This window comes from Lactuca virosa, chromosome 6 (genome assembly GCF_052849685.1).
Source record: "Lactuca virosa cultivar CGN04683 chromosome 6, Lactuca_virosa_CGN04683_v6, whole genome shotgun sequence".
NCBI lineage: Eukaryota > Viridiplantae > Streptophyta > Magnoliopsida > Asterales > Asteraceae > Lactuca > Lactuca virosa.
Window position 1 is genome coordinate 87,968,740 of NC_136431.1, and position 27,543 is coordinate 87,996,282.

The 27,543-nt window shown below is 33.6% G+C and overlaps 2 protein-coding genes and 1 pseudogene across 2 annotated transcripts; 2 read left to right on the forward strand and 1 right to left on the reverse strand.

Annotated features, from left to right (window-relative positions):
* The first annotated feature begins 979 nt into the window (after positions 1–979).
* LOC145122717 (large ribosomal subunit protein uL11 pseudogene) lies at positions 980–1,732 on the forward strand (annotated as a pseudogene).
* Positions 1,733–10,931: 9,199 nt separating this feature from the next.
* On the forward strand, positions 10,932–11,882 carry LOC145119469 (uncharacterized). The gene has a single exon (XM_079055129.1). The coding sequence runs from the start codon at positions 11,127–11,129 to the stop codon at positions 11,604–11,606; it is 480 nt and encodes a 159-aa protein (XP_078911255.1). The 5' UTR covers positions 10,932–11,126; the 3' UTR covers positions 11,607–11,882.
* A 14-nt stretch (positions 11,883–11,896) lies between these two features.
* On the reverse strand, positions 11,897–15,765 carry LOC145119468 (uncharacterized). Its single transcript, XM_079055128.1, has 8 exons — positions 15,391–15,765; positions 13,871–14,350; positions 13,471–13,633; positions 13,098–13,398; positions 12,743–12,827; positions 12,575–12,665; positions 12,419–12,498; positions 11,897–12,331 (listed from the first exon to the last, which is right to left on the reverse strand). The coding sequence occupies exons 1-8, from the start codon at positions 15,490–15,492 to the stop codon at positions 12,059–12,061; spliced, it is 1,575 nt and encodes a 524-aa protein (XP_078911254.1). The 5' UTR covers positions 15,493–15,765; the 3' UTR covers positions 11,897–12,058.
* Positions 15,766–27,543: the final 11,778 nt, after the last annotated feature.

Sequence of the window (27,543 nt, forward strand, 5' to 3'; positions counted from 1 at the left end):
TGATTTTTCAAACTACAAAACTGCACTTGTCAGTATGTCAGTATGGTTTGTGTGGTTAGATGTAAATAAGTTTATAAGGTTAAATATAAAAAAACTAAAAGTTTTTGTAGTAAATTTGGAAAATATTTATATTTTCATGGTTAAATAAGAAAAAATGTTCCGGTGGTTAAATAAAAAAATATGAAACTGGAAAGGGTTTTATGCAATTAAAAGTTTTGTCGGTATCTAAAATCTATTATCAAACGTATACAAAAAAAACATGTTTTGGAATTGGACTGTTTCTATTAAAAAAAAGAGATCGAATATGTCTAAAATGAGACCGTACTGGAAAAACAAACGGTACCTGACTTGAGAAAATGACTGTTACAAGGCCTGTTCCAAAAAAGACCGGACCTAAAGGTTTATATACATACTATTTTTGTGCTAATTACACATTTTTTAATCGCATATTACCCAACCTTTTCTGTTCTTTTGTTTATTAATATTTAGTATATCATTTTTAGTACATCTTAGCATATCACTTTGGTTATAATCACACATATATTAATGGAAAAACTCAAAACCGAAAAAAAAAAAATCAAAAAACCTCTAAACCGAACCGAAAAAGAAACACACAAAAAACGTGAAACCAGACAGAAAAAGACAAAGACTGTCCGGAAAAGAACCAGTCACAACTGTCCCAGACCGGTTTAAGAAAACAGACCGTTCCAAAATCAGTCCTAAAAAACTAGATTGTTTCATGACTGGTCTAAGACCAACCCAATACGGCTAGTGTGCATTTCTATCTATTAGGCCACATTAACATGCGGAATTGTAAGTAAGAAAAATTATCAAAAAATTTCATGACTTTTATGGAATTTGGATCCTAGCCCATGGGCTATACTAAAATATTCGTAAATCTTGAGAAACCCATTATGGGCTTCATTGATACTGTTTGGGTCGTTGGAGCTCAAGGGCATAAATGACAATTCCATCACAGTCTGCTAAACCCTAACGTATCCCCCATCCGTTCAAGTTCAACTCCATCCGAAAGCCCTAGCCTCCTTCTACCTCTGCTCTTTCAAGATGCCGCCGAAGTTCGATCCATCGCAGGTCGTCGACGTTTACGTCCGTGTCACCGGAGGTGAAGTCGGTGCAGCGAGTTCACTCGCTCCTAAGATCGGACCACTCGGTCTTTCTCCAAAGAAGATCGGAGAAGACATCGCCAAGGAAACCGCAAAGGACTGGAAGGGTTTAAGAGTTACTGTCAAGCTCACTGTTCAGAATCGTCAGGCTAAAGTCTCCGTCGTCCCTTCCGCCGCTGCTCTTGTCATCAAAGCGCTGAAGGAGCCTGAGCGTGATCGTAAGAAGGTGAAAAACATTAAGCACAGCGGCAACATTTCTCTCGATGACGTGATTGAGATCGCTAAGGTCATGAGGCCGAGGTCCATGGCTAAGGAGTTGCAAGGAACTGTAAAAGAGATCCTTGGAACGTGCGTTTCTGTTGGTTGTACGGTTGATGGAAAAGATCCGAAGGATTTACAGCAGGAAATTGCTGATGGAGATGTTGAGATTCCTCTGGATTGATGCAGATTGCAAAGTGTATTTGGATTCAAGTGAGGAACTTTCTTTGTCTTCTCATATAGTTTTCTTTTGAATTTTCAGTTTTTATCCATTTCATGAGCTTTACTTTCATCAAATCATCATTTTGTTTAGACATTTGGATGAAAATATTTGTTTTTAGTTTGTCGAATTTATCTATGAAGCTGCGATCCCTATTCTGATTTTAAAAAATATCATCTTTCTACTGCTGAAGCATAATCTTATTATTTATGTTCTTATGCTTTGATTCAGAGTTTTGTTCATAATGCACATTTGTTCTTCAATCAAGATAGGCAATCTAAAACATAAAATGTCGTAATTGGATTTCTAGAGAATAGTAGGTTGGTAATTCCATTTTAGCAAAAACCTGAACTTTGATTTTGGTATATAATTTCTAAGTGATTCATTATTTTTGTTGGAGACATTTTCACTAAGTTTTATGTGGACATTTGATGTATGCTTGAGGAATATATTGTGGAGTATTGAATCTATTGATCTCTAATTATATAGTTAAGGAAATTGAACAGGAAAAGGAAGGGAAAGGGAGAAAAAAAACAGTTATTTGTGTTCTCGATTTTGAGGGAATGATAGTTGTATTCTTAAGTTGGAAGGATAGGAAATTAAAATGATATTTTTATATTTTTGCCTATCATTGGTTAATGTATGGAAAAATCAGCATGTTTTGATAAGCAAAACATTGTCCCAAAACAACCAACATGAGTTATTTGCTAAAGATTTGGCAATTAGGAAAAGATGGACGTAAGTAGCTAAAAAAATAATAATTTAGCTGGACAAACAATTGATAAGTTATTAGAAACAAATAACATTGCATTCATGAGTTTCAATAGTGGTATTAATATTCATGTATAAGAACATTAATTCGACAAACTATGGAATTAATTAACAATATTGTTGATGCCACAATATAAGTATCAATGCAATTTTTATTTTTGAAACCGGCAAATAATCATTAAAAAAGACCCACCAAGCAAAGACCTGGGCAAAGCCACAAAAACTAGATTTTTAGACCGTTTGGAATACCGGCCATGAACGGTCTGGTGGTCTATGTGGTCAGGACTGTGGCTCATGCACACTAGCCTAGACCTTCGTGGTTCGGCGTGCTCGTGGTTGAGAGTGTTGCCCACCACGAGTTGCAATGCTCAATCGAAACACCTCTTCCCTTTTGTTTCCTTTGACTGTGAGTAACGGCTAGTTTAATTTTTTTTTACCTAAATAAAAAATCACTACAAACCTTCTATAAATACCACAACACCTTCTCTATATTTCACAAAATTATTCTTTACATTTATTCAATTTCACACATTTGTGTTGCTTGATTTTTCAAAAATCATGGCTCCCAAAATGCGGAATTGGTCAGAAGAGGAAGAAGAGAAGTTAACCATTAGCATAGTCGTCCAAGTCGTAATGTTGATGAAATATGTTTCAAGTTTCGCGATATGAGAGTAAAATGTTGCGAGTTCAACGGACATTATAAATTTATTATAAACAACGTAAATGAAGACGATATTGCATGAAGCGACTCAAAACTCCAGGTGAGGCTTTCTTGAATTAGTGTCATCTTGATATACCTTAGTACCCTTCGTACTGCCTCCAGGTGAGGCTTTCTTGGATTTTGCATGAAGCGACTCAAAACTCCAACAACAAAGGCTATATCAAGTCTCGTTAGAGTTAAATATAAAAGGCTTCCCACAGTTTTTCTATACATTGAAGCATCTTCCAGTTCTCTACCTGCTGTTACATTAAACTTGACATTTGCATCCATGGGTGTTACAGCTGGCTTGCGATCTAACATCCCAAACTTATTTAACAGGTCTGTGGAATATTTCCTTTGATGCAAAACAATCACATCATGCTGGTAGCTCAACTTTAAACCTAGGAAATGATTCAACCTTCCCAAGTCTTTCATATAAAACCGAGTGCAGAGATTTTCTTTGAGCTGAGTAATCATTTCATCATAGTTTCCTGTGATTATCAGATCATCTGCATATACCAGAACCACAGCAACCTTGTCTCCTTTACTTTTACCCAAAAGACTTGCATCAGAAGTTGTTATAGAATATCCGTTATGTTCGAGAAATTCAACAATTTTTCCGAACCAGGCTCTCGGTGATTGTTTTAGTCCATACAAGGCTTTCTTAAGCTTGCATACATATTGTGGATGTGTTTTACTTACAAAGCCCTGAGGTTGATCCATTAGAATCACTCGATCAATCCATATAAAAATGCATTACTCACATCCATTTGCCACATATTCCATCCTTTACTAGCAGCTAAGGCCAGTAGAACTCTCACTGTGGTTAGTTTTGCTACAGGGCTAAATGTTTCTTCGTAGTCGAGCCCGTATTCTTGAGAGAAACCTCGTGCAACAAGTCGAGCCTTCAGCCTTTCTACTGAACCATCAGCTTTCCGTTTGACTTTATAAACCCACTTACAAGAGATGGGCTTTGCATTGGTTGGTTTAGGAACCAATTCCCAAGTTTGGTTTCTCATTAGAGCAGTGTACTCTTCTTCCATGGCAGTGATCCACTCCTTTTTGAGGCAAGCTTGTTGGTACGAATCAGGTTCTATTGCTACATCTTCAATTACAGCAGCATTTGCGTATCTGGGATTTGGTTTCTTTGGTCTTGATGATCTTCTCAGACTCAAGTTTTCACCACCATCTTCATTATTGATTCTTGGATGAAAACTACCAGTTTGCCATGGTCTAGAACTTTGGAATTGAGCTTCATCATCCTCTAGAATAACATCTACTTCATCAAGTTTTAAGTTGGCATCAGAGGATTCAAGCTTATCCTTAAATAGACCTGAATCTGGAAGTACTTCACAATTTGTTGACCACCATGATGAAGCTTCATCGAATACAACATTCCTTGAAGTGTAACACTTTCCTGTGGTTGGGTCACAACAACGCCATCCTTTCCTCTCTTGATCGTATCCCACAAAAATACATCGAATTGCTTTCTTTTCCATTTTGCTACGAAGATGATTAGGCACAAAAACATAAGCAATACAACCAAACACTCGAAAATGACTTACATTAGGCTTTATATTCCACAACTTCTCAAACGGTGACAAGTATTTGAGCCCTTGTTGAGGTATTCTGTTGATTACATAAGTTGCAGTCTTCATAGCTTCTTCCCAGAAACGCCCTTGTACGTTTTTATCATGTAACATGCTGCCACAAATCTCAGACAGATGGCGATTCTTTCTATCTGAAATTCCATTCTGCTGTGGCGTATTGGGACAAGTCAGTTGTCGTTTAATCTTGTGTTTCTTCAAATACATTGAGAATTCATCAGCAAGACACTCTCCCCCATTATCTGAGCGTAGACAACCTATACTACCTCTAGTTTCTCTCTCAGCTTCAAGTTTGAACTCCTTAAACTTCATGAACACTTCTGACTTTTCTTTCATAAAATATACCCATACATATCTTGAGAAATCATCAATGAAAGTTACCATATACCTCATGCCTTTGATTGATGACTGTTTCACAGGTCCGAAGACATCAGAATGAACGAGTTCTAAGGGAACTTTCGACTGATACTTTGAACTTTCGAAGGGTTGTTGATGCGCTTTTCCAAATTGACACCCAACACAGATAATATCCTTTCGGATTTCTAGTTGAGGAAGTCCTTTCACCATCTGTTTCTTCATCATTAAGTCAAGTTTATCATAGCTCACGTGACTTAATCTCATGTGCCACAGGTCTGCATTTTGGTTGCTTTTTGTCTTTTCTACATACGCCGTCTCAGCCGACATCACATAGATTGAATCAGCCCGTCGTCCCTTTAGTATAGGTTTCGATCGAGTTTCAAATTCTTTGAAGATCTTCACATCATTCGGACCAAACAACACATAGTGACCAAATGAGGCCAATTGTGAAACTGAAAGAAGATTCTTCTTCATACCCGGAACGTGGTAGACACTTTCTAGTCTCAATTCTTTGTTGTTATCTTTTGGACGAAACACTACATTGCCAACATCTGCAATTGAGAGTTTAGAGTTATCGGCTATCACAACCACTCGACTACCGCCGTAATTGATAGAATCTTGAAGTTTCTCATGCTCCCCAGTCATATGGTTTGAACATCCAGAGTCAACAATCCATTCATCAAGACTATCTTCACTATTTTCAGCAGTTGCACTAAACGCCACTTCGTCCTTGACTTGTGCATACAAAGCTTCTGCATCCCATGCTTCTTCTTCTTGCGATGTTGCAACATTACCCTCTTCCAACTGTTCTGAACGACAGTTGTGTGCCATATGTCCCTTGCGGCCACAATTATGACACTTGAAAGGAAATCGTTTGTTGGAACGATGGTTCTTTTGTTTATCCTCAGATGGTTCTCCTTTTTCAAACTTACGAGTATTCTTCCCTGACTCATAGTTTCTAGTTTTATCAGAGCTCTTTTTGTAGTGCCGACTAGACTGTGATCGATACTTTCGTTTGCCCTTTTCTGCATAGAGGGCTTCTTCATCAGTCTTAATCGAGGCCCCCACTCATCTGCTTCACTAAGGCTTCCTGTCCGGCTAGGAGATTCTCAAATTCAACGAGAGAAGGTTGAGTGGACCAACCTTGAACCGCTGCTACAAAGCTTCTGAATTCTGGTTTTAGACCATGAATTATAATCCTTTTCATCCTTGTTTCGCTTATCTGTGACTGAGGATCAAGCTCTGTAATTTCTCTGCATGTAGACTTTACCTTGTGAAAGTACCGGGGAATTGTCATATCCCTCTGAGACACAGATACTAATTCATTCTCAAGAAGTTGTAACTTAGCATCATTCTTCTTAGAGAATAGGGTTTTCAACATATCCCAAGCCTCCTTTGGAGTCACTACATCCCTGATATGTTCCAGAATATCTTCTTCAACTGTTGTTTTTAAAACGAACATGGCCTTGCCTGCTTTAATCTTCCACTTGCGTAAGGTTCCATTGTTGTCTTCTGCCACCGGTTGACTTGTCTCTGACCCATTTACAACTTCTCAGAGATCTTGCCCTTGCATGTATGACATGATGCAGGTAGACCACGTGTTGTAATTCTGGTTGTTAAGTTTCTTCACTCCACCAGTAGTTTGAAGGTCAGCCATTGAACCTGACTCTGATACCAGTTTGTTAAACTTGAAGGCTAAAAGACACACACTTTTACAAACAATAAGATTATACGGGAAAGCACTAACATAAAAAAGGAAAAACTACTTCTGCATTAACATAAAACCAACTGAACAACATGCCTTATGAGGCTTACACGAGAAAAGAAACTGACAACTAAATGTAACTTCTACCAATAAAGTAACTACCCACTAAGGAAAGATAAAAGCTGAAAACTGAACAGAAAGAAATAAACATAAAATAGACAAAATAACTCGTGCACATGCATTTAGGTGTTGTACTTTTAACAGCTTACTCTAAGGCATTGAAAAGATCTCATCCACATGTTTATTCGGAAAAAAAAAGTTACAGCTTATGGCAATAAGATATAAGATGACTTGTCGAATGTTTATATTTTTTTGGTGGATCATTCGGAAAAAAGCACGAGCCCTATTTGGTTGTCCTCTTTACATGTGGATGAATATCTTAGGTAAAATAATGGGACCACGAGTATGAAATTTGAAACTTGGTGATTGTTTTGGAATGTGTTGATTAAAAGATGTAGTTGATTGTTTTGGAACATTGTCTTATTGATTAAAACATGTAGTTGATTGTTTTGCTTATTAAAACATGTTAATGGTTTTTTTGTACACTAACCAATGATGCGTAAAAATATCATTTTTTCTTTCTTTTAAACTTGAGAATATAACTTTAATATCTTTTCAACACCGATAATTATTTTTTCCCTTCACTTTCTTTTCCTAAACTTTAAAACTCGAGAACAAAATGTAAATGTATAATTACAATTCAGTCGTAATGTAACTTAATGTTCATTTTTTAATATCCGATGTAACAATAGTGAAACAACTTGTATAATTTAACATCACCCCCTCTCATGGTGGCCAAATATCAAAACGGATTGCTCTTGGTATTATTCTTACATAAAATGATGGCATCGATTTATTTTAAAATCTTGAAAATTTATGTCCACAAATGATTTTATCATTTTATGTCATGTGCTTCACTATTTCTAAACCCACCTCACATTTGGGTAAATCTCTTTGAAAATGATTTGTTGTGAATGCAAATTTATAATGGAAGGCAAGCACTATTGAAAATATTTTCCAAAAGTTCATAGAGCAATGCTCATAAATTGTCAACTTTTTAATCAATAGTTATGAAGATTTTTTGTTTTTGTTCAAAACAATTATGGTGCTTCCTCTCACATGTATCATTCTAATGAAATGGTTCATAATGAAGCAAAATATATACTATGTGAACTTTCTTGCATTTTCCTGTCAAGTGAAAGACTTGATTATTGATGGAAAGAATAAAAAGGACATGTTTGTGTGAAGAATAAAACTCCATTATCCTTCATAGGCCGACATAAATCGCACGCCGGATTGGCCTTTCTCTTTTGATGGGTGTTGGATATTCCTTGAAAATGAAAGGGCCACTATTTATTGCATGCTACTACTCTATATGTCTAGCGAATAAATATTTACATGGAGTTTGTCTAATAAGTCAAAGATCAAAAATGATTTGTATATTTAAGTCAAATGAGACTTTTGAATATAAAATTTCAGGAATAATTTTGTCTCTATTATTATAAACTTTCAACAATATTTATCAAATGAATAAAACCGATCAAATCCAATATCCAGTTGGATAGGTTGTTAAATTGGTCCTAACTAATAGCTAATTGGATTTAACCATTTGATATTTTGATAAGAGTCATAGAGATGTCGTCTTTTGAACATAATTTCTACATAAAGCTTCTACTTTGGTTGATCTAGTTAGAATAAATTAGATCCATGGTTTTTGAGAATTCATTTTTCTAATATTTTTTTTATTTATTTCAATTGTATTTTATTATTGCTTAAAATTCTTTCAAGTACTGCCAATTCTTTCAAGGACCATCACCATCACATACCATTAACAACCAAACGATACCAGATTTAGTAATATACATCTTCTTCGACATGAAAAAATCTGGATATGAAATTTGACTCATTATCGATCTCTAGATGACTCCAAAAAGCTTTTGGTGTTAGAAGTCATATTCTTAACCTTTTTCCTCTTTCTCGTTTATGCTTTCTCAAGGTCTTAAACTCATAATTAATATGATAATTAGTAAGGATGTTGATGCAGCTTTAAAGCACGCATTTATCTGAAAACGTAGTAGTTTTGGATACTCGTGTGGACTGTTGGATCGGTTATGGGGTGTTTGTTTTTTATGCTTTTAATAGTGAATGTGAATGAGATTTGATTTGGTATGTTTTCTTGTGAAATATGATCCACTAACAATTTTGTTGCCTCATGATTGTCCAAGTGACCTCTACATTTTTTGTTTATATTTCCACTTATGTCTATGTTTATACCATTAGATTACCAACTATGTATGTTCTGATTTCAAGTTTGTTCCATTAAAGTTTAAGTTAACGCCTAAGCAATACTTTGAATTTTACCACTTTGGAATAGTAATGGCTGATTTGTTTTTGTTTCATCATTTTTCAATTGGCTTTATTCTATATACCAGTTTAGATATTTAGCCCTAGATTCGGCCACCATCTAAATAAAATAGGCAGGGGTCGGTCCAAGTGGCATGGATGGAGGGATACATTCCTCCCATCGATCCCCACCCCAAAATATAATTAAATCCTCACTTCCAAATCAATGAGGTTGTCACCAATCACTACCCCCATTTTGCAACCACTATGGATGTTATACAATTTGGTTTAATTAGTTTCATTTTGTTAGGTTTTTAACATTTCTAAATGAATTGTAACCAAACTAAATAAGGTGAATTTTAATAATTAAATTAGTTATGGGTTATTCAACTCTGGGTTTCTCAATGTGGTTAACAACGTAAAACAAATAAAATTTAAATTCTAAATTTTTTCCTTGAATAAAAAAAGATGTGGAACAAACCAAAATGTGCACCAATTATAACATTAGATTCGAAATACGTTGTTGTTTGCCTTGAAAAATCTTAGAAGATTATATTTTTGATAGTATTCCGGCGAGCTCTTCTAATTGATTCGTTCATATGAAACATAAACCAAAAGTTAATTAGGATCTTTGGCTTCAAACCCACTTATGACTATCACTTTGTAATATCATTTTACCTAGAATCTTGTTAGTTAATATATCCATCCGTTAAAAAAAATTATAACATTAATTTAGTACTAGAAACACATCTCTAACATTAGAAAATTTATAGAGTAAAATTAGACACCTATCTTTATAATTTGCAAGATATTTTTACAACTTACAAAGTAAATTTCATACCTACTTTATATTTAAACAATAGATAGTTACAAAGTAAATTTCATAGCCATACAAATTGAGTTACTTGAAAAACATGGTTGTGCATGAACAACCTTCTTCCTTTTCTTCCCATCACCAAATCCCACCACTTTAAAAACATGGTTACACAAACTTAGATCTAGTTACCATCTAAATTAACGAAGATACAAAGCCTTATATCCAATTATTTAGCCCTAGAATCGGTCACCATGGACATGGATTTAAGGACGGTGGTCCACAACGAATATGAAGTTAACGGTGAGGAAGGGCGATGTAGAAGACATATACATGGCTTATCCTCTTCAAACTCAGACCACCTCACCATGTTTGGTTCTTCCTCGGTTTAATCACCAGATTTGCTAACAAAAGTTCTTTTTTTCCTCTATAAGTGGTTTGCCTTCATTGGTAACTGATGGTTAAAAAACTAGTTTGGATTAGTCCAACTGATTAAAGACTTTGACGATGACATAGGAATCATGGCATGTCCACGAGCGGTGATACAAATCTTTCTCATATTGATAACACCTCCCTAAACGTTTTCTCTAGATACTTGGTTAACCAAAGGGGCCTTCTTTGCACCGATCAACAACTCCACATTAGAGGTTCAAGAGGCCCTTTAGTCGACCGGTTCAAGCTAAACTCTGTTGTTTTCTTTATCGCCTTTGCCAATATGCGACAATGAAGGTAGAAAATCTTAGCCTTTTTAGTTGTCATAATAGGCTCATTAGAACAAATTGCAGGAGGTCAAAGTCAAACTATGCTAATGGATAAAAAGACCAACCATGCAGTAAAAATAAACCCTAAAAGAATTGCTCCTAAAAAATACTTAGACTAAAGTTGAAATTTTGTAGGGACCAAGAATGCATTCTTATGTATTTTAAAGTACCAAGTCAATCTTCTTTCACGGTTTAAATGCTAATCTCACTCGCCATTCGCTAATATATCTGTTGGGATTCGATTTCCTATATCTACGCGGTTACCCCATTTCTCTCATCCACCCTCCATATATTTGCTTTGAATTCACGCTTCAATTTTTTCCATCGATCTTCTTCACTCCTAGATCTGCATTCAATCATCTGTTCTTCAACAAATTCATACACTACACAAGCAGCATCAGCAACAATGGTGGCCAAAAGGTTCATTTCTTTATTGGCTTTCACACTTCTGTTTACTCTCTCTGTTTCTTCAGATCCAGCCGGAGTTTCGCCGTCTCCTGCTCCACAAAGCGGTTCTGATGATCAACCTACAATTCCATCTCCATCTCCATCTCCTTCAGCCGGTTCTCCACCAGCACCTCCGCCGTCGTCAGATCTGGCTCCCACTCCTACTTCCACTCCGCCACCCGCTACGTCTGCACCTCCAGCTATATCTCCGGCACCGGAAACGGCGGATGATAATGATCTGTCCTCTGCCAATGTGAAAAGCGAGGAATCGAATAAATCTTCGTCAGGAGGAATGAGCGGCGGGAAGAAGGCCGGGATTGCGATCGGAGTAATCGCTGCCGCTTGTGTTGTCGGATTTGGAGGATTGCTGTACAAGAAACGCCAACAGAACATCCGGCGAGCAGAATTCAGCTCCGCCGCAAGAAGAGAGTTCCTCTAAAATTCGAATCTGGCCACATCATCATAATCTAGATCTAGATCTATACAAAGGTGGACATTATCTCATCATCACAGTATCACATTATCATCATACATTATGCTGTAAATTTCATTCAGATCTTGTGGATCCATTCGTTTGATTCTTTACATACTAGTTACTTCCGAATTCTACCTTCTGAGTTCTGATTTTTAGCGTGCTATTCATTGTAAGTTAACTTGATCTGATCGAGCTGTTATCTACACTTATTATCAATCTAGATGATTGAATTTCTTATCAGTATTCGTCTAACATACTTCTTGAATCATTGTCAATAAATCAAATTGTCATAATACTTTGTTGTTCAGTATACAGAACATTCTTTCCTCTTTTTTTTCCTATCTCTACTAACATTGCAGGATCACGACAATCCAAATTTCCAACATTCTCTTCAATTCTGCAACTTGATACTAAACCTAGCTTCCTCTGCGATTTGTATTCCCAATTTCAATATCACGAGCTTGAGAAGATGAAGAAGATGAAGAAGAAGAAGAAGATGCAGTTTGGAGTTGGGTGCGCCTTGATTCTGGACGCAAAACAATCTGGGAATTCATTTGTTGATCCGATCTACTATGCCACCATCTGTTTCTAAATCTTAGAATTTCAACAAGAATCGAACTTCCACTCATTGCAACTCCACATCCTGCAAATGTTGCAAGAAGAATCGACAAAACTGGCTGAACATGAACCTGAACATGAACATTAACATGAAAAACATGAACACCATTAAACACACAGTGAATGCAAATCATGCAATTGAGATTCTTAGTTCTTACCACAGAGTAGAAAATATGGGCGAAGATTACAACGAAAGCAAACTGAACTGAAGCATATAGCCAAACAAATCTTTTTTTCACTGTAAACAGATCAAGATCTTTGAGTCAGAAATTGCAAACACGAAGAACACAATGAATCGATATCTGAATTATTACCCATTGTTGATGATGTCATGGATGAAAGAAGACCCAAAACACATGAAAAGGGAAGAGAAAGTGCAATTGCACTCGTACCCATGTCACCAACCTTAATAAACAAACTAAATTTATGAATATTTCATGGTTTAGATACTAAATTATGTAATGATATTGAGTCTTACTTACCAGTAGTTGCTCAATGAAACAGAAATATGCCAACATGCTGACAATAACAAGAATCGGCACTTCTTGCCATACGCGATACACATCACTGCCAAATTCAAGATAGACATTAGATTTAGTTAGGTCTTGTATACATCAAGTCTCTTTCTTTTCTAAAATGAATTAAAAAGGACAATTAGTAAAAATGTTAGTGTCTCAATACATCAAGCCAATTTTTTGGCTTAACACATTAAGTTATTCTATCCGTTAAAAAGAAAAGAAAACCATGTATAGCTGTTGAGATTAAGTGCTTAACCCATTAAGTAAAAAAAATGGAGTGCTTTATAAAATTGAAGTGGTAAAATTTTCATGAACTTGCCCGTATCCGTCTACTTCCATGGGGTTTGGTCTACTTGCACCATTGATTCGGTTTCTGACACTGCTTTGGATCCTTAAAAGGGTAACGGGTAAGTTTTGCACATCTTGATGGCACACATCGCACGTTTTGTTCCCTTTGATGCTAAACCATTTTACAGCACAATCTTTATGAGCCAATGCGAGTTCCCCTTTGCAACTACATTCCATTTTTAGGGTTTCTCCACCTTCGCATAATTCAACCAAACATATCCTACAAACAGCTTCTTCTTCTGGTATATCTTCACCATCTCCTTCTTCATTATCTAAAACAAATCAAACAAATAAGACTCAAAGATTCAAAATGATCGTGTAAGTTTGTGAAATGGCGGAAATACCCTTGTCACGAGCTGGAGAAGGGATTGGTGAAATGGTGTTGAAATCTTTCACTCGTGGGGTTGAAGGTATCACACGGAAAAAAGAATCCACTCTTTTGATTGTTATATCTTCATTGAGGACCGGGACTGATCGTGACCGCACTATATGCACTTGAACTTTAGTCTACAAATAATCACATGTTAAAAGATTATAATTTTATCTATAAAAAAATGTTATTTTTCCATCGATCAAATAATGTATAGAGTGAGCCATTAGAAGGGCTATTGTCTATATGGAGCCCAAACTACATTAAAATTTAAACTCCTATGTGTGTTGGTGTTTGGGAGTTTGGACTTGAACCCTTGACTTTTTCTGCAAACCATCCTGAAACCAAATGTAACTTTTTACAAGCAGACGTACCTCCAAATTAAGGGAACCACCCGAGTTGCCCAGTACAGATTGGGCAACTGGGGTGACTGGTAGAGAAGATGTCCTTTGAGGGCCAAATATTTTGGAAAGAGACCATGATCTTGGGATTGAAGGCTTCTCTTGTGGTATAGAAGACGAGACTGATGGAATTACATTTCCATCGGTCTTTTCTGTATCCAGAATTGTATTCCGGTTCATAAATTTTGGTAGTAAACTTTTCTTTGAAGATTTGGATCTTGATGAGAAAGTAGTGGGAGCTCCATTTGCTTTAATATCCGAAGGGCTTTGTGTGAGATTGAAATATACTTTCTTAGGAGTCGGAATCGTTGTTTGGCCAATCTTGATTTGAACAGATTCTTGTGATGAAGAAGCTTGTGGTGTTCTTGATGGAATCTCCAAGAACAAATTTTGTTTTTTCCAATTTTTCCCATTTGGTGTTTCCGTATTTTTAGTAGAAATATCTTCTTCTCCCTGAAAACAATCAAGAAAATTCATCAAAACGAACAAATAAAATTTGTGTTCTTTAGTTAATTTGCAAGTTTTTGGTTATTAATAATATTTACATGGTTTTCAGTTGATTAGAGGTTTACTATTAGGTTTGAGATGTTGCATAGAAAACAAATTGTAATGATAAGTGGGAATTAAAGTTATAATCAAAAGCAATATTACTTTTTGCATATAAACAAAGATTAACCTTTTGTACTTGCTTTTTTTCCTTCATATAAGGGACTTCTCACCAAATATTGTTAATAAAAAACAAATGTCGTTTAGCATAAGCATAATGATTAGAATTTGGGTCATTTTTTAGCAAGAAACGTAATGATTTCATTGTCTTTAAGGATAAATCATTAGTTGCCAAATCATGTTGAATTAAAGCAACCATCATGAGTGATACAAGTCTTGTAAGCTAAGTTACGATCATGAAAATTTGAGTGATAGAAAGGTTTTAATTTTTTTTTTTGAAAAATAAAGTAAATGTTTTTTTTCATGAGAAAGTGTTTTTGGTCCAAAACTACTTTTAATAAAAGCATGAATTTTTTGTTCCTCAAAACATTCTCTAAAATGAATCTGCAAAAGTGATATGACTTTAACAAAGGTAACAAATTCAAATCACATAGCATTGAAATTACATAATGAACCTAATTTCATTTTTATCTTTCATCTAAAAAGTAGGCAAACTTTCAAACTGACAACATCAAATTTCTTTATGAAAAAACAAAGAAATAATTATAATTTAACAATGTGTGTACTCAATTAGCCATATTATGAGCACAAATTTTGTTTCTGCCAGATTGTAATCAACATGAAGTTCAATGAAGTTGATATGACAAAGAAAGATACCCATATGCTAAAAACTTGAAAAGATCATAACTTGATCAATAAATATTTGAATTAAGGTAGACCCTTAAGACATTTCATATAATAAGGCATTTGAATAGATTCAAAGAGAGCAATATCAAGAACAAATCAATGAAGAAAAAAGAAAACAAGGGAAGAAAATGAAAACCAGCCTTTTGAATAGGTATGGCAACTTCTTTACTTTGAGATGAACTTGAATCATGCCCTTCTGATACAAACATGATACTTTTGTTATTATTCTCTTGAGAGTTCATGGTTTCATGAAGCAATTTGTGATGGGTTTCGATCTTTATTGAAAACCCCGAATTTGAAAGCGAAAATATTGAAGAAAAATGTTGAAGATGAAGGGGAAGGTAAAGAAAAGAAGGGTCTTTAATGGCAGAAAATCATGGGGATGATATGGTGGTGTCATTTAAAACACTCTTTATCTCTCTCACACACATACACAAAATAGAGGAATGGGCCTACTTCACTCCTCATCTCCTTATTTGTTTTGTGGTTTTCTTGAAATTAGTCATTCCACTCTCACCCACCCTCACCCCACCCACCCCTTCTTTTCTTCCCTTTTATCACTCGAGTTCATCACGACTTTTGAAATTTGATTATGATGTCACAATAGCTTATTTGAGAATGTTGTTGATGTTATTTTCTTTTTAACTAAACAAACATGACATGGGGGACTCCTTTGTAACCATATGTTTCTTTTTAGTAATATGTGTAGAGTAAGCAAGACTTGTCTTAATTTGTATGGAGTCTTTCTAATTATTACTTTGTTTATTTTGAAATTATAAAACCAGAACAATATATAACAACTATACATGTTGTTATTACTATAAATAAAGATTTACAAATAAATGACAACATACATCAATTCGACGGTATGGGTCTATTTATGGATTTCAATTATTTTAGTTTAGTTACATCATGCTCTTGAAACTTTTGTCTATATGTTCTAATTTTGTTGGTGATATATTTTGGAGATAGATCCACGTTTGTTACTATTAAGTATTAGGCGAATATAGTTACGCAATATAAAATAATATAAATTAACAAATATATGCTATAAGATATAACTATTTTGTTTTCATTCATTTTGAAATTACAATTCTTATGTTAATTGGTTATAAACCTTTGTAATTATTTTAAATATACGATAAGATAAATACATATTGAAATCACATCATCTCAATAGTTTTTACCAAAGTTGTCAAGATTGGAGTCCTACGTAGTATCGTTTTTAGGTTTGCAAGATCGTAGTATCGTTTTTAGGTTTGCAAGATCGGGATCGGGATCCTAAGAACCCACAAAATAAAATATAATTTTAATTTATAATTTTAAAACATGAAAACTATTTCAAACATTCTACTTTTCGTTCAAAAGTTATAAAAACTTCAAAATATTAGCCATAAATCACAAGACAAAATCATAAACGGTAAATTGGTAAAGGGTAAAAGACATAAAGTAATAAAAAAAATTCATTAAAAAAATATCAAGGGAAGGTAGGATCGGATCGGTTCCCGATCCTACGATCCTACCCCAAATACGATCAGTTTACGATCCGACCCGTTTTTTCATACTTAAGATTGTCTTACGATCCTACGATCATGATCACGATTTTGATAATCATAGTCTTTACCAACGAATGCGAATGATAATAAAATAATTAAATTTGGGTTTGTTGTTATTTATAACTATTAATTATGATTATCAATTTTAATAGATAAATTTATGATTATATCATCTCAACGATTAATTAAATAAAATACCATTTGTTTTGGAAAATTTATCATTTTTTTTGTCTTTATTATTAGTTTCGAATGTTGACTTATGTTTTACATTCAATATTACTATGATTTAAAAGATTTGAATATATATTTAATTTTAAATCTAACGAATATTTATTTAGCTATTTATTAAAATTTTTTTAATGATTTGTTTTTTAAAATATTAGTTTTCAAGGTAAATTTATTTTTCAATTTGATTTTATTTGTAAGTAATATTAAATTTAATTAATAAAAAAACGTTTTTAGAAAATTATAACTATTATATAAACAATACTTTTTGGTAATTTTTTTATAACTTTAACCTTCTAAGGTAGGTTTTACATTTAAAGTAAAAATTAAGTATATCATATTAATAATTATAAAGTGAGTATTAAAAATTTAATTTTTATATCTATTTTAAATTAATAAATTAAACATATTCGTTGAAACAAAGTTAACACTGAGATTAGAATAATAAAATTAAAAAGTGTTAGGAGTTTTAGATGAGTGTAGTTAAGTCGATTGACCTTTTATATTAGGCGAATGCACATACGTTAAAAGATTTATTTAAAATTTTGACAAATATATATATATATATATATATATATATATATATATATATATATATATATATATATATATATATATATATATATATTGTTACAAATAATTATGTCACTGACATTAATTATGAAATAATAATTTTTACACTTAATTGATTTATGAAATTATAAGATTAACCTTTATTAGAATCATATAACGCAATCTTTTCTACCTACGACTTGCACATGAATAAAATTATGTGTAACATTTGGTTTGGTGTTACGTTTAACTATTGTTATGATTGTTTGATTTAAAAATTACTTATTCGATCATTTTTATACTTCATATCATGATGAATATGTAAAATTAGACGAACATTTGTGTGTTGCATAAAATAAAACTATATAGTTAATTTTTTTGCGTATAAATGTTGAAAATAATAAGACATTAACTATAAAATAATATCTCTTACACTAAGTTGATATACAAATTTGTAATTATTTTAAACTATATTATAAAATATACATCTATCAGAATCATATTATTCAATATTATCTACCCTCGATTTACATTTAAATAAAATTAAACATGGTTTCAATTTAGCATTACAATTTAATGTTATGATTGATTGGTTTATCATTTTCTTTTTAAATTTCAATCATGATGGTTAATTGATACATGAAATATTGTTTGTAAGTTAACGCAAAATACTTTTTTTATGTTAATTAGTTAAAAACAACTTATTTGAAAAAAAATTACATTAAAAAATAGTTTTTGATATTTTTATTTAATTTGGGTTGTCTATCTACATTTAATATTTGACCATTTAAACTATTTAATTTGATGTGTTTAAAATGAAATTTTCAAACAGTGTACATTTATACCAAACAGATCCTACCTCCGATTGATCTTACCTCATCATCCTTATCATTTATAAAATCAGTATCCGTTTGGGATTATTGATAAATCTAAAATTCTATTATTTTAGTTGCGAATGATATAAGGGATAACTGAAACTTAGTAATATCCGTATTTATGTCGTTTTAAAAGGGAAAAACTAAAGCGTTAGACAAGGAGCTAACTTTCCCGCGAATCTTCCACCTCAATGAGGTGAGTGTATAGTTACTTTTATGGACATGATTTTAATACAAATATTTATTAACAGTATTAAATATTTGTTGAAAGTTTATATGTGAATTATATGCTTATTATCTTGAATATGTGTTAAATATTTATTTGGTAATATTTACACTATACGAACCATATAAGATTATATTTATGTTAAAATAAGTATTTGGTAATACTACTGACTATCTTAAAATAAGTATATTTACTTTAGAATATTAAATGTATACCAAATACTTACCGTTTTAAAATTGTACTAACCGTAAAATAAGTATATTTACTTTAGAATATTAAATGTATACCAAATACTTACCGTTTTAAAATTGTACTAACTGTATACTTGTATTATGATAAGTATTTTCCTAAATCAAGAATCGTATTGGAAATTGATTATAGGTTTAGTGGCCATGCCTAGTTACAAACTAAGACTCATATCAGATACTTAGTTAATAAATTGAATAAGTGCTTAGCTATACCAGGTAATGCGGTAGTATTGTATAATCAGGAAAACGACTATTGAAGTTAACTATAGGCATTATAGTCTTGCCTAGTGTCAAAATAAGACCTATAAATGATGTTTAGTTCGAAGTAAGTTGAATAAGGGCTTAGCTATATCTTGTATCGTAAAGGATATTACATAAACATGAAATATGTATTAAAGGTTGGTTACTTATAGTCTGGTCTAGTTATATACAAAAACTTATAAGAAATGACTAGCTCAAATAAGTTGGATATTGGGTAGTCTCATTCTAGGATAATGTAACACCCCTAAATTTGGGCAAGACAATAAATTTATTATAAGACATAATAATGACTTTGAAATAAGAGATTGTTTAGGATAAATAATCTTAACCGAGTTATAGTATATGTCGTAAATAGTGAGATTGGAGATAGGTTACTTATTAGCCCTAGTTATCTAAACGAAAGCCATAGTATTAGGAAAAAACGAATTTGTGCATACAAGGAACGTCCAAATCTGACTTCAATAGACGAAGTTATGATTTTTCTAAGATTTCAGCGTAGCAGTGTGCGCATAGAAATCGAGTTTTAGATCGGTTGATTTTTGGCCAAAACAATCTAAACGAGAATTGAAGATCTCGTTAATAGGATTCCAAAAATATAAAAACCATCGAAAATGGACAATGGATGTGTTTATACGAGATTTAATAGGCTAAGACTGTGTAAATAAAATGAAGTCAAAACTAGCCGACGAGGTCTAAAGGAAAGTTTTAAATCTCGTCTAGAACTTTTCATGGATATAAAGAACGTCAAAAACGGAGTTCGTATGAAGGAGATACATAATTTCAAAACTCTAAAAATCGGCATGTGCAGCGCGACGCACGTAGCTTGCGCGTAAAGTCAGCCACACTGCTCCAGCCGACGAGTGACACATGTCAGCTAACTGATGGATCGACGTGTTTGAAGTGCACGACGCGCAATCCTTAGGTGCGGTGCGCATATGTGTTTTTTGCCCTATAAATAGCCAACAATCCTTGATTCATTCAACACACTCTTACAGCCACTCTCTCTTGATTATCCCTCCTGTAAACCTATTTTTCTTTCGTTTTTATCCTGAGTCGAAGCCCTGCGACACCCCAGAGTACGCGTTCGAGTAGTAGCCTTCGAGTAGGAGACCGTGAGTCAGAGTTCTTCCAACTTGGACCCTAGTTGTCATCCGTAATCTATAAGTGAGCTACACTTACTCTGCCCTCACGTAATTTATAATTATAGTCATATTCGCTGTTATGAACCTATAATTAAGATTTATTAGTGATTCCAAGTCATATACTGATTGATCTACTTACGGGAGAGGTGTCTAGAATGGTCACGTCAGCTTGGTTGTTGGATTTCAGAAAGACTATATGTCAAAATGGTCCTGCCTCCCGACTGTCCTGCCTGGCTGATCCTTATTTGATAGAACTATCATTATTCATTAGAATGATTGATAGGTCTTGAATATCTCTAGTCGTGTAAAATATTAGACTAAGACTTAGTGATAATGATACTAGGTCACACCAAAGGTAAGGTCAGTTGCTAGAAGCGACTTTCTGCCCGAATCTCGAGTCATCACTTTAACAAGTGAGTGCATAGTTACTTTCAAGCTTACGCATAGATATAAGTATTCTAAATGCTCAACTGCTATGTGCACTATCTTTGTTGTGTTTAATGTAATTGTACAAATATGATTACTACTTGATTTATTGGTATGTTTAACATACTTAATAATATGACCGAGTAGTAAAGGGTTGTACAAAATAATAAATGAGAGGCTGTGATAGGGTTGTGTGAAATAGTGGTTGTGATAGGTTAGAGAGAGAGCCATGTGAGATAATAAGTCGTGTCTGTCGTGTCTATCCCACGTACTTTTGTACTGTTGTGCTAAACCCAATTACTTTTGTACTGCCGTCTTAAACCCAAGTACTTTTGTACCGCCGTGCTAAACCAAGTACTTTTGTACTGCCGTGATAAACCCAAGTACTTTGCACTGTCGTGTCTGCCTTGATTATACAAAAAGTACTAATGTACTGTCGTGTTGTCGCGAGTATTATCATACCGCCATGCCTAATCACCTAGGAATTATATTTGTCCGCTGATAAAGATCCTTTAGTAAAGATCCCTCAAGATCATCATAATAGGATTAGTAAGTGAGAGTGATGGGAAATGGGGTAATTGGGTTATTTGAATGCTGATAGTTATATAATTAAAAGTTATAATATTGTGGGTTGAAAACCCTATGTATCTCACCAGGTTTCCCAACCTAACCCACTCAACGTCTTTGTATCACATGAAACAATAATGACGATGTATGATAGATTTGAGGAACTTTAGAGTATATTAAGATATTGTAAGTCTTCGTTTATACTTATGTTTCTTGTATCAGTTATGACATCCCGAGTTTTTAATAAATCAATGAAAAACATTCATTCGGGAATATTTTATGGGACAAATTCCGCATTTGTAAATTAAAACTCTGATTTTAAAATAAGCATAACTTGTCTTTTCTGGCCGTGAAATTGGGGATGTCACAAATAAGATGTGATATTAAAGCAGAGTATAGTAGTCCTCTTATTTTTTGGACAACCAGAAATGGTGGGTCTTTATCAGATAACCGATTAAGGTATGTCTGGTCACCTACAAGAGTAATATGACAACACTTCATCATTCCAGATAATCTTGTGAATTATGTTGCTAGTGTGGACTTATATCCCACAGACGTAGATGAAACGAGATACCATATTCGTCAAATACTCTGATGGCTTAAATTTTCCTTCACGACTTACAACGACCAAGGACTCCCCTAGTGGTGTAGTCAAAACATTTTTCTAAACGATTCATCACGTGAGGTAATTTTTCTAGATGATCGTGTATTAAGATTTGTGAGAATCGATTGGGCTGGGTATGTATGGGTGTAGTGTTTTATAGATATCCTCGTTGTATTATATATCTATATTTTTTGGTAATAGTTGGTTTTGCATGATTAATAATTATAGATTATTATCATAGTAATATTGTTGGATTGAAAACCCTATGTGTCTCACCAGGTTTTTCCAAACTTGACCCACTCAAACTATATGCATCACAGATAACAAGGCTAAAGCTATTGGAAACTTGACTAAGATGTTGAGTGATTAAGAGATAATATGCATTAGTGTTTCAGGACCGTTAGGTTATGTTATGTATAGATTATGACATCCTTAGTTTTTTATTTATTCTGAAACAACATTTGTACTCAAGATATTTTAATAAAACGAGATGGTTTTAACAAAATGTTTCATTGTACTGGATTTTTCGCAATTAAAGATAATATGATTTTAAAAGCGTAAACAAAAGTTTTTTTTTTTCGGTTTTGGAAAATAAGGGATGTCACATGGTATCAGAGACATTTTTGCATGCATTGTTAGATTATTAGATTATTTGGTATAATTTTTGTTTTTTGAAAACATTGATGATTTTTTATAAAAAAATATCATACATATTTTATATGACAAATTTAAAATGTTTATAATTGTTATTCTGTGACCAAAGTTTTTAACATGTATTTTTTTTCTTCATAAAAGTTGTCTTAAAAAAAGTGTTATTTTGTGACTTCCCCATTTTCACGACCATTTTAAAACTTTTTATTTATGCTTATTTAAAATAGAGTTTATTTATAAATGCGAAATTTGGTCCCGTAAAAGTTTCCGAGAAATGTTTTTCATTGATTTATAAAATCTTGGTATGTCATAACTGATACAAAACATAAGCATAAATAGATCTTACAATATCTTAGACTATCAATCTACATCTCCTTGAATCTCTCATCAGTCATGTACCTTTTTACTACTACCTATGATACAAAGAAGTTGAGTGGGTCTGGTTGGGAAACCTGGTGAGTAAATAGGGTTTTCAACCCACAATAATTTAGTTGATATGTTTAATTATCAAACAATTAACCCGATTACCCATCTCCGTCTTCTCCTAAAGATCATTGCCTAATCATCGCATTTTATATTTTCATCGCTAAGGACTTCTCATAATGTTCAAACCTATCATCGCAATTTATATTTTTCATCTCTAAGTGCTTCTCCTAATGTACATCGCTTATCATCGCATTAATAGTACTGCTTTGCAATACATGTTTGTAAGGTAGAGTACATCGCCTGGACTCGTAATTCATCACCTATATGTTGCGACCCTGCCGATGTCCCATTGGACTATTTAAATTAGTCTGATGTCCTATACTTTCATTTTTAAAGACATCTCTTAATCATTTTTCATCTCTCATCTCCTATCTCTCATCACCCATCACTACCCGATATATGTGTGTGCGTGTATATATATATATATATATATATATATATATATATATATATATATATATATATATATATATATATATAGACACACACACACAACACACACAAAAAATACTTACATAATAAAATCGAGTAAAATCATGACATATAGGTTCATCCAACACATATTGCAGATAATAGGCATATATAACATTTATTTATCTAAATACTTCATATCTGTGTGTAATATGAAAGTAACTATACACTCACTTGATAAAAGTGGATGCCTTGGAATTTGGGTAGAACTTCGCCTTGGTATTTTATCAGTTCCTCTGATGTGACCTAGATATGAATATCACTAAGGTGTTGTTTGTTTTTATCAAAAACCTCTTCTTAACCTCTTATGTCGGTGCCACAGACAGCACGCAAACATAAGCTCACACATACCATTTGTTTTCCAGAAGACATCAGACCTAAAAAGGTATGCTCGTCTCTCTACGTGGCATAAACATGGGACAATCTTTTCTCACCTCTTCTTGAAGAAAACGTGCATTTGCTGGAAAAACTCTCCATCATGCTTCTCTTTTTCTGCCCTGAAAAATCCATCAAGCGACTCAAGCTATCGTCAATCCCCGCTCATCAATGAACAAGCCATCATCGACCTATGCTCGTCGTCACCCCTTCTGTTCACTGTCGCTGACAAATTCTCCTTCTTCTTACTTCTTCCAGTGACCACCTCCGCCATCTGCTTGTCGTCGCCAGTCAGGTATGACCTATATCTTCTTCTTTAAGTTTTTTTCAAGAAACCACCTATGGTTCTCTTCTTGTTCACTTCTTTTCTCCATTGTTTCCATGAAATCTGAAGTTATAATGATTTCAGATTAGGTTTCTTGTTATAATTACAACAAGTTAGAATGGTTTCAGATTAGTCAATGATTGAGGAAGGTATCCACGTCCTCAAATCAATTCAAGTTAAAAGAAAGAAATTAAAGAAGAAATACTATGAAAGATTATGTATAAGCGTTGATTTCAAAGTAAAGAGCTTAAAAAGGGAGTCTGCTAAAGTTTGGCATTTCTGGGAATTTGTGGTACGTTCATCAAACTAATAAATTGCTGAATTATAATTTAAACACTTTGTGAAGTTAATGTGTTGTTGTCCCTGGTATAAACCACTGGAATGGGAGGGAATTGTGTATATGTCTTGTGGATATAAAATGAAAACTGAAGAGGGGATGGGGACTGTTTTGACATTCAAGGATGTAGGATCATCTACAATACTTCCATTGATTCATATGGTTAAAAGGATTTTAAAGCCTAATTTGGCACATGATTACTCTTGAATTTATTCTTTCTGTCTTTGGAAGTATAAAATCTGAATTTACAATTGAAATTCAAGTTCACCAAATTCCAGTTTCAAGCCACATAATTGTTTGGTTAATCGATTGAAATCAAGTATCTATCTTGGTTCTTGATGATTTTCAAGCATATTCTAAAGATATATCGCTTAGTTTGCTCCAAATCATAACATTGGTGATTTGATAATGCGAGAAGGCAACAACGAACTCTATTGTCAGAACAAACGGGGAAGGGCACATGAGATTGAAGTTGATTGATGTTTTAAGGAGACAACAATCAGTGAAGGGGATTAGAACCATAAAAAGTTTTGTTCTGAGATGATGTTTTCTTTACCTGATGCTTATTTGTTGTGAACATATTTCGTTAATTTTGTGCATTAGATCTTCCTAAAATAGAACAATAAAGTGTCCATATGAGAACAAAATACATGATGTTTCAATATTTACATTGGGTTGATTTCATTCTCCATTTTCTTCACATTTTGGGTGATATTTTCTATATTTTTAGTCAAAAGTTGAAGCATGTTATTCATTTTCCATTTGCCACTATGTCAAATGGTACTTGTGTAATGCTACCAGTGATGAATTGGGAACCCCGTATAAACATCATTCCAATTATTTATGTCTTATTATTATTATTATTTATACCTTAATTTAAACATTATGAAAGTTTTTTCTTTAAAAAGAAATTGTTATTGTGGTCATATGAAATAAAAAACTTTTATTATTTAAATTTCAATGTTGTAGAATTTTGTTACCTTTTAAAGTTTATTTCAATTTATTTTAACAACCTGCAGACTTTAAAAAACAAATACTCTTCTAAATACTCTAAGGAAACTTAAAAAATTAGGACTTAAGAGGGAGTAGAATCTTAGAGAGAAAAAGTTTGAAATTTGGTGTGAAAATGAAGAAAAAACGAAGGAGTATTTATAGTGCACGGAAGGCGCACCGTGCAATATCATGAGGCGCGTCGCGCCCATCAGCCTTGTTGGCTCCTCTTGCCTTTTCCCATGTGTCGAGCGCCGGTTAGTCCACATCCCTGCTTCTTGAACTTTTCCAAGTATCACCATTTCATGGTGCCACGTGTCAAAATTTTGTGGAGCCACGTCGTTGCGTCTCTTGGAGGAGCGGGGGGCCGACTTGCCACGTGGCACACTTTGGTGCTGCCACGTCATCAACACAGACGGTTTCTCATAGATCTTTGGATGACCATAACTTTCACATACGAGCTCCGTTTTCGACCTTCTTTATATCCTCGGAATCCTATTGAAAAGCTCTGCAATTTTCGTTAAGGTCTCAACATCTAATTCTTGCTCTAACAGAAGTTCATATTTAGACCGGTTTAGACTGTTAAAGTCTGTACGAAATTCATAACTTCTTCATAAAAACTCCATTCTCGATTGTCTTTATATCGACGGGTCCATATTTACGAGATCTTTAACTCTCGTTTATATTGTTTCAGCTAACAATCAAACGATTAGAATTTTGATTTTTGTGTCCGTATTACTACGTTGAAACTTCGAAAAATCATAACTTCCTCCCACAAAGTCAGGTTTGGACGTTCTGTATATGAACGCTCTCGGTTTTATGAATACTACGACTTTCGTTTAGATTACTTAGGCTAAAATTTAATCTATCAAAAATTCACCTTTTACAATACGTAGAGTCGTACCAATTTAATTCCGGAACTTCAAAGAAACATAACTTCTTCATACGAAGTCGGATTTCAGAGTTATTTATATGTACGGAATCCTTGTCACATTATCCTAAATAATCTTCTATTAAAAAGTTATTTTTAACGCTTAATACGTCTTAATCGTCTAGCCTGAAGTTGCAGGCGTTACAGTTATCTCCTCCTTAGGATGATTACGTACCAGAATCATCAACAAAACAGGTCTTGTATAATGACTCCGCACGTTAACTTTCCATCCTAGGTCATAATCGTAGTTTTTATGCCCTTTCAAACGAGTTTCTAATTCTTGGACATATCGACTTTTGACGATGCTTAATCTTGTATCTGCTCTCCATTCTAAATTTGATTTGCATCGAAGACTCTTTCTCCATCTTGAGCAGACTTAACCTAATAATAAGATATTTACTTTGACTACCGTAACAAGCAAATGTGTCATGTTCTAATGACCTCTCATCATATGTGTAACGCCCGCAGATTCGGGCTAGTCAATTTAGAGACAATAAGCGTCAAAAATGACTTTTTTATAGAAGATTATTTAGAATAAATAATCTTAACCAAGTTATAGTATATGTTACAAGGATTCCGTACATATAAAGAACGCTGAAATCCAAGTTATAACGAACAAGTTATGACCCGTCGAAGTTTTACGGCCAAACAGACACGACACCGAGAATCATAAAAAAATGAGTTTGCGATAAAATAATTTTTAGCCTCATTGATCTAAATGAAAGTCGCAGTATACATTAAACCGAGAGCGTGCATAAAAAGAACGTCAAAATCTGACTTCGTATGATGAAGTTATGATTTTTCTAAGATTTAGCATAGCAGTGCACAACCCGAAATTCTAATTTTAGATCAATCGATTTTTAACCGACACAACCTAAATGACAATTGAAGATCTCATTAATAGGAGCTCAACTATATAAAGACATACGAAAACGGACGTCGGATGACAAAGTTATGAATTTTTAATAGATTTATCCTGTTCCGCCCTGTTAAAAATATAACTTTAAAAATAAATTCAAAATTAACCGATGGAGTTTAAACGAAA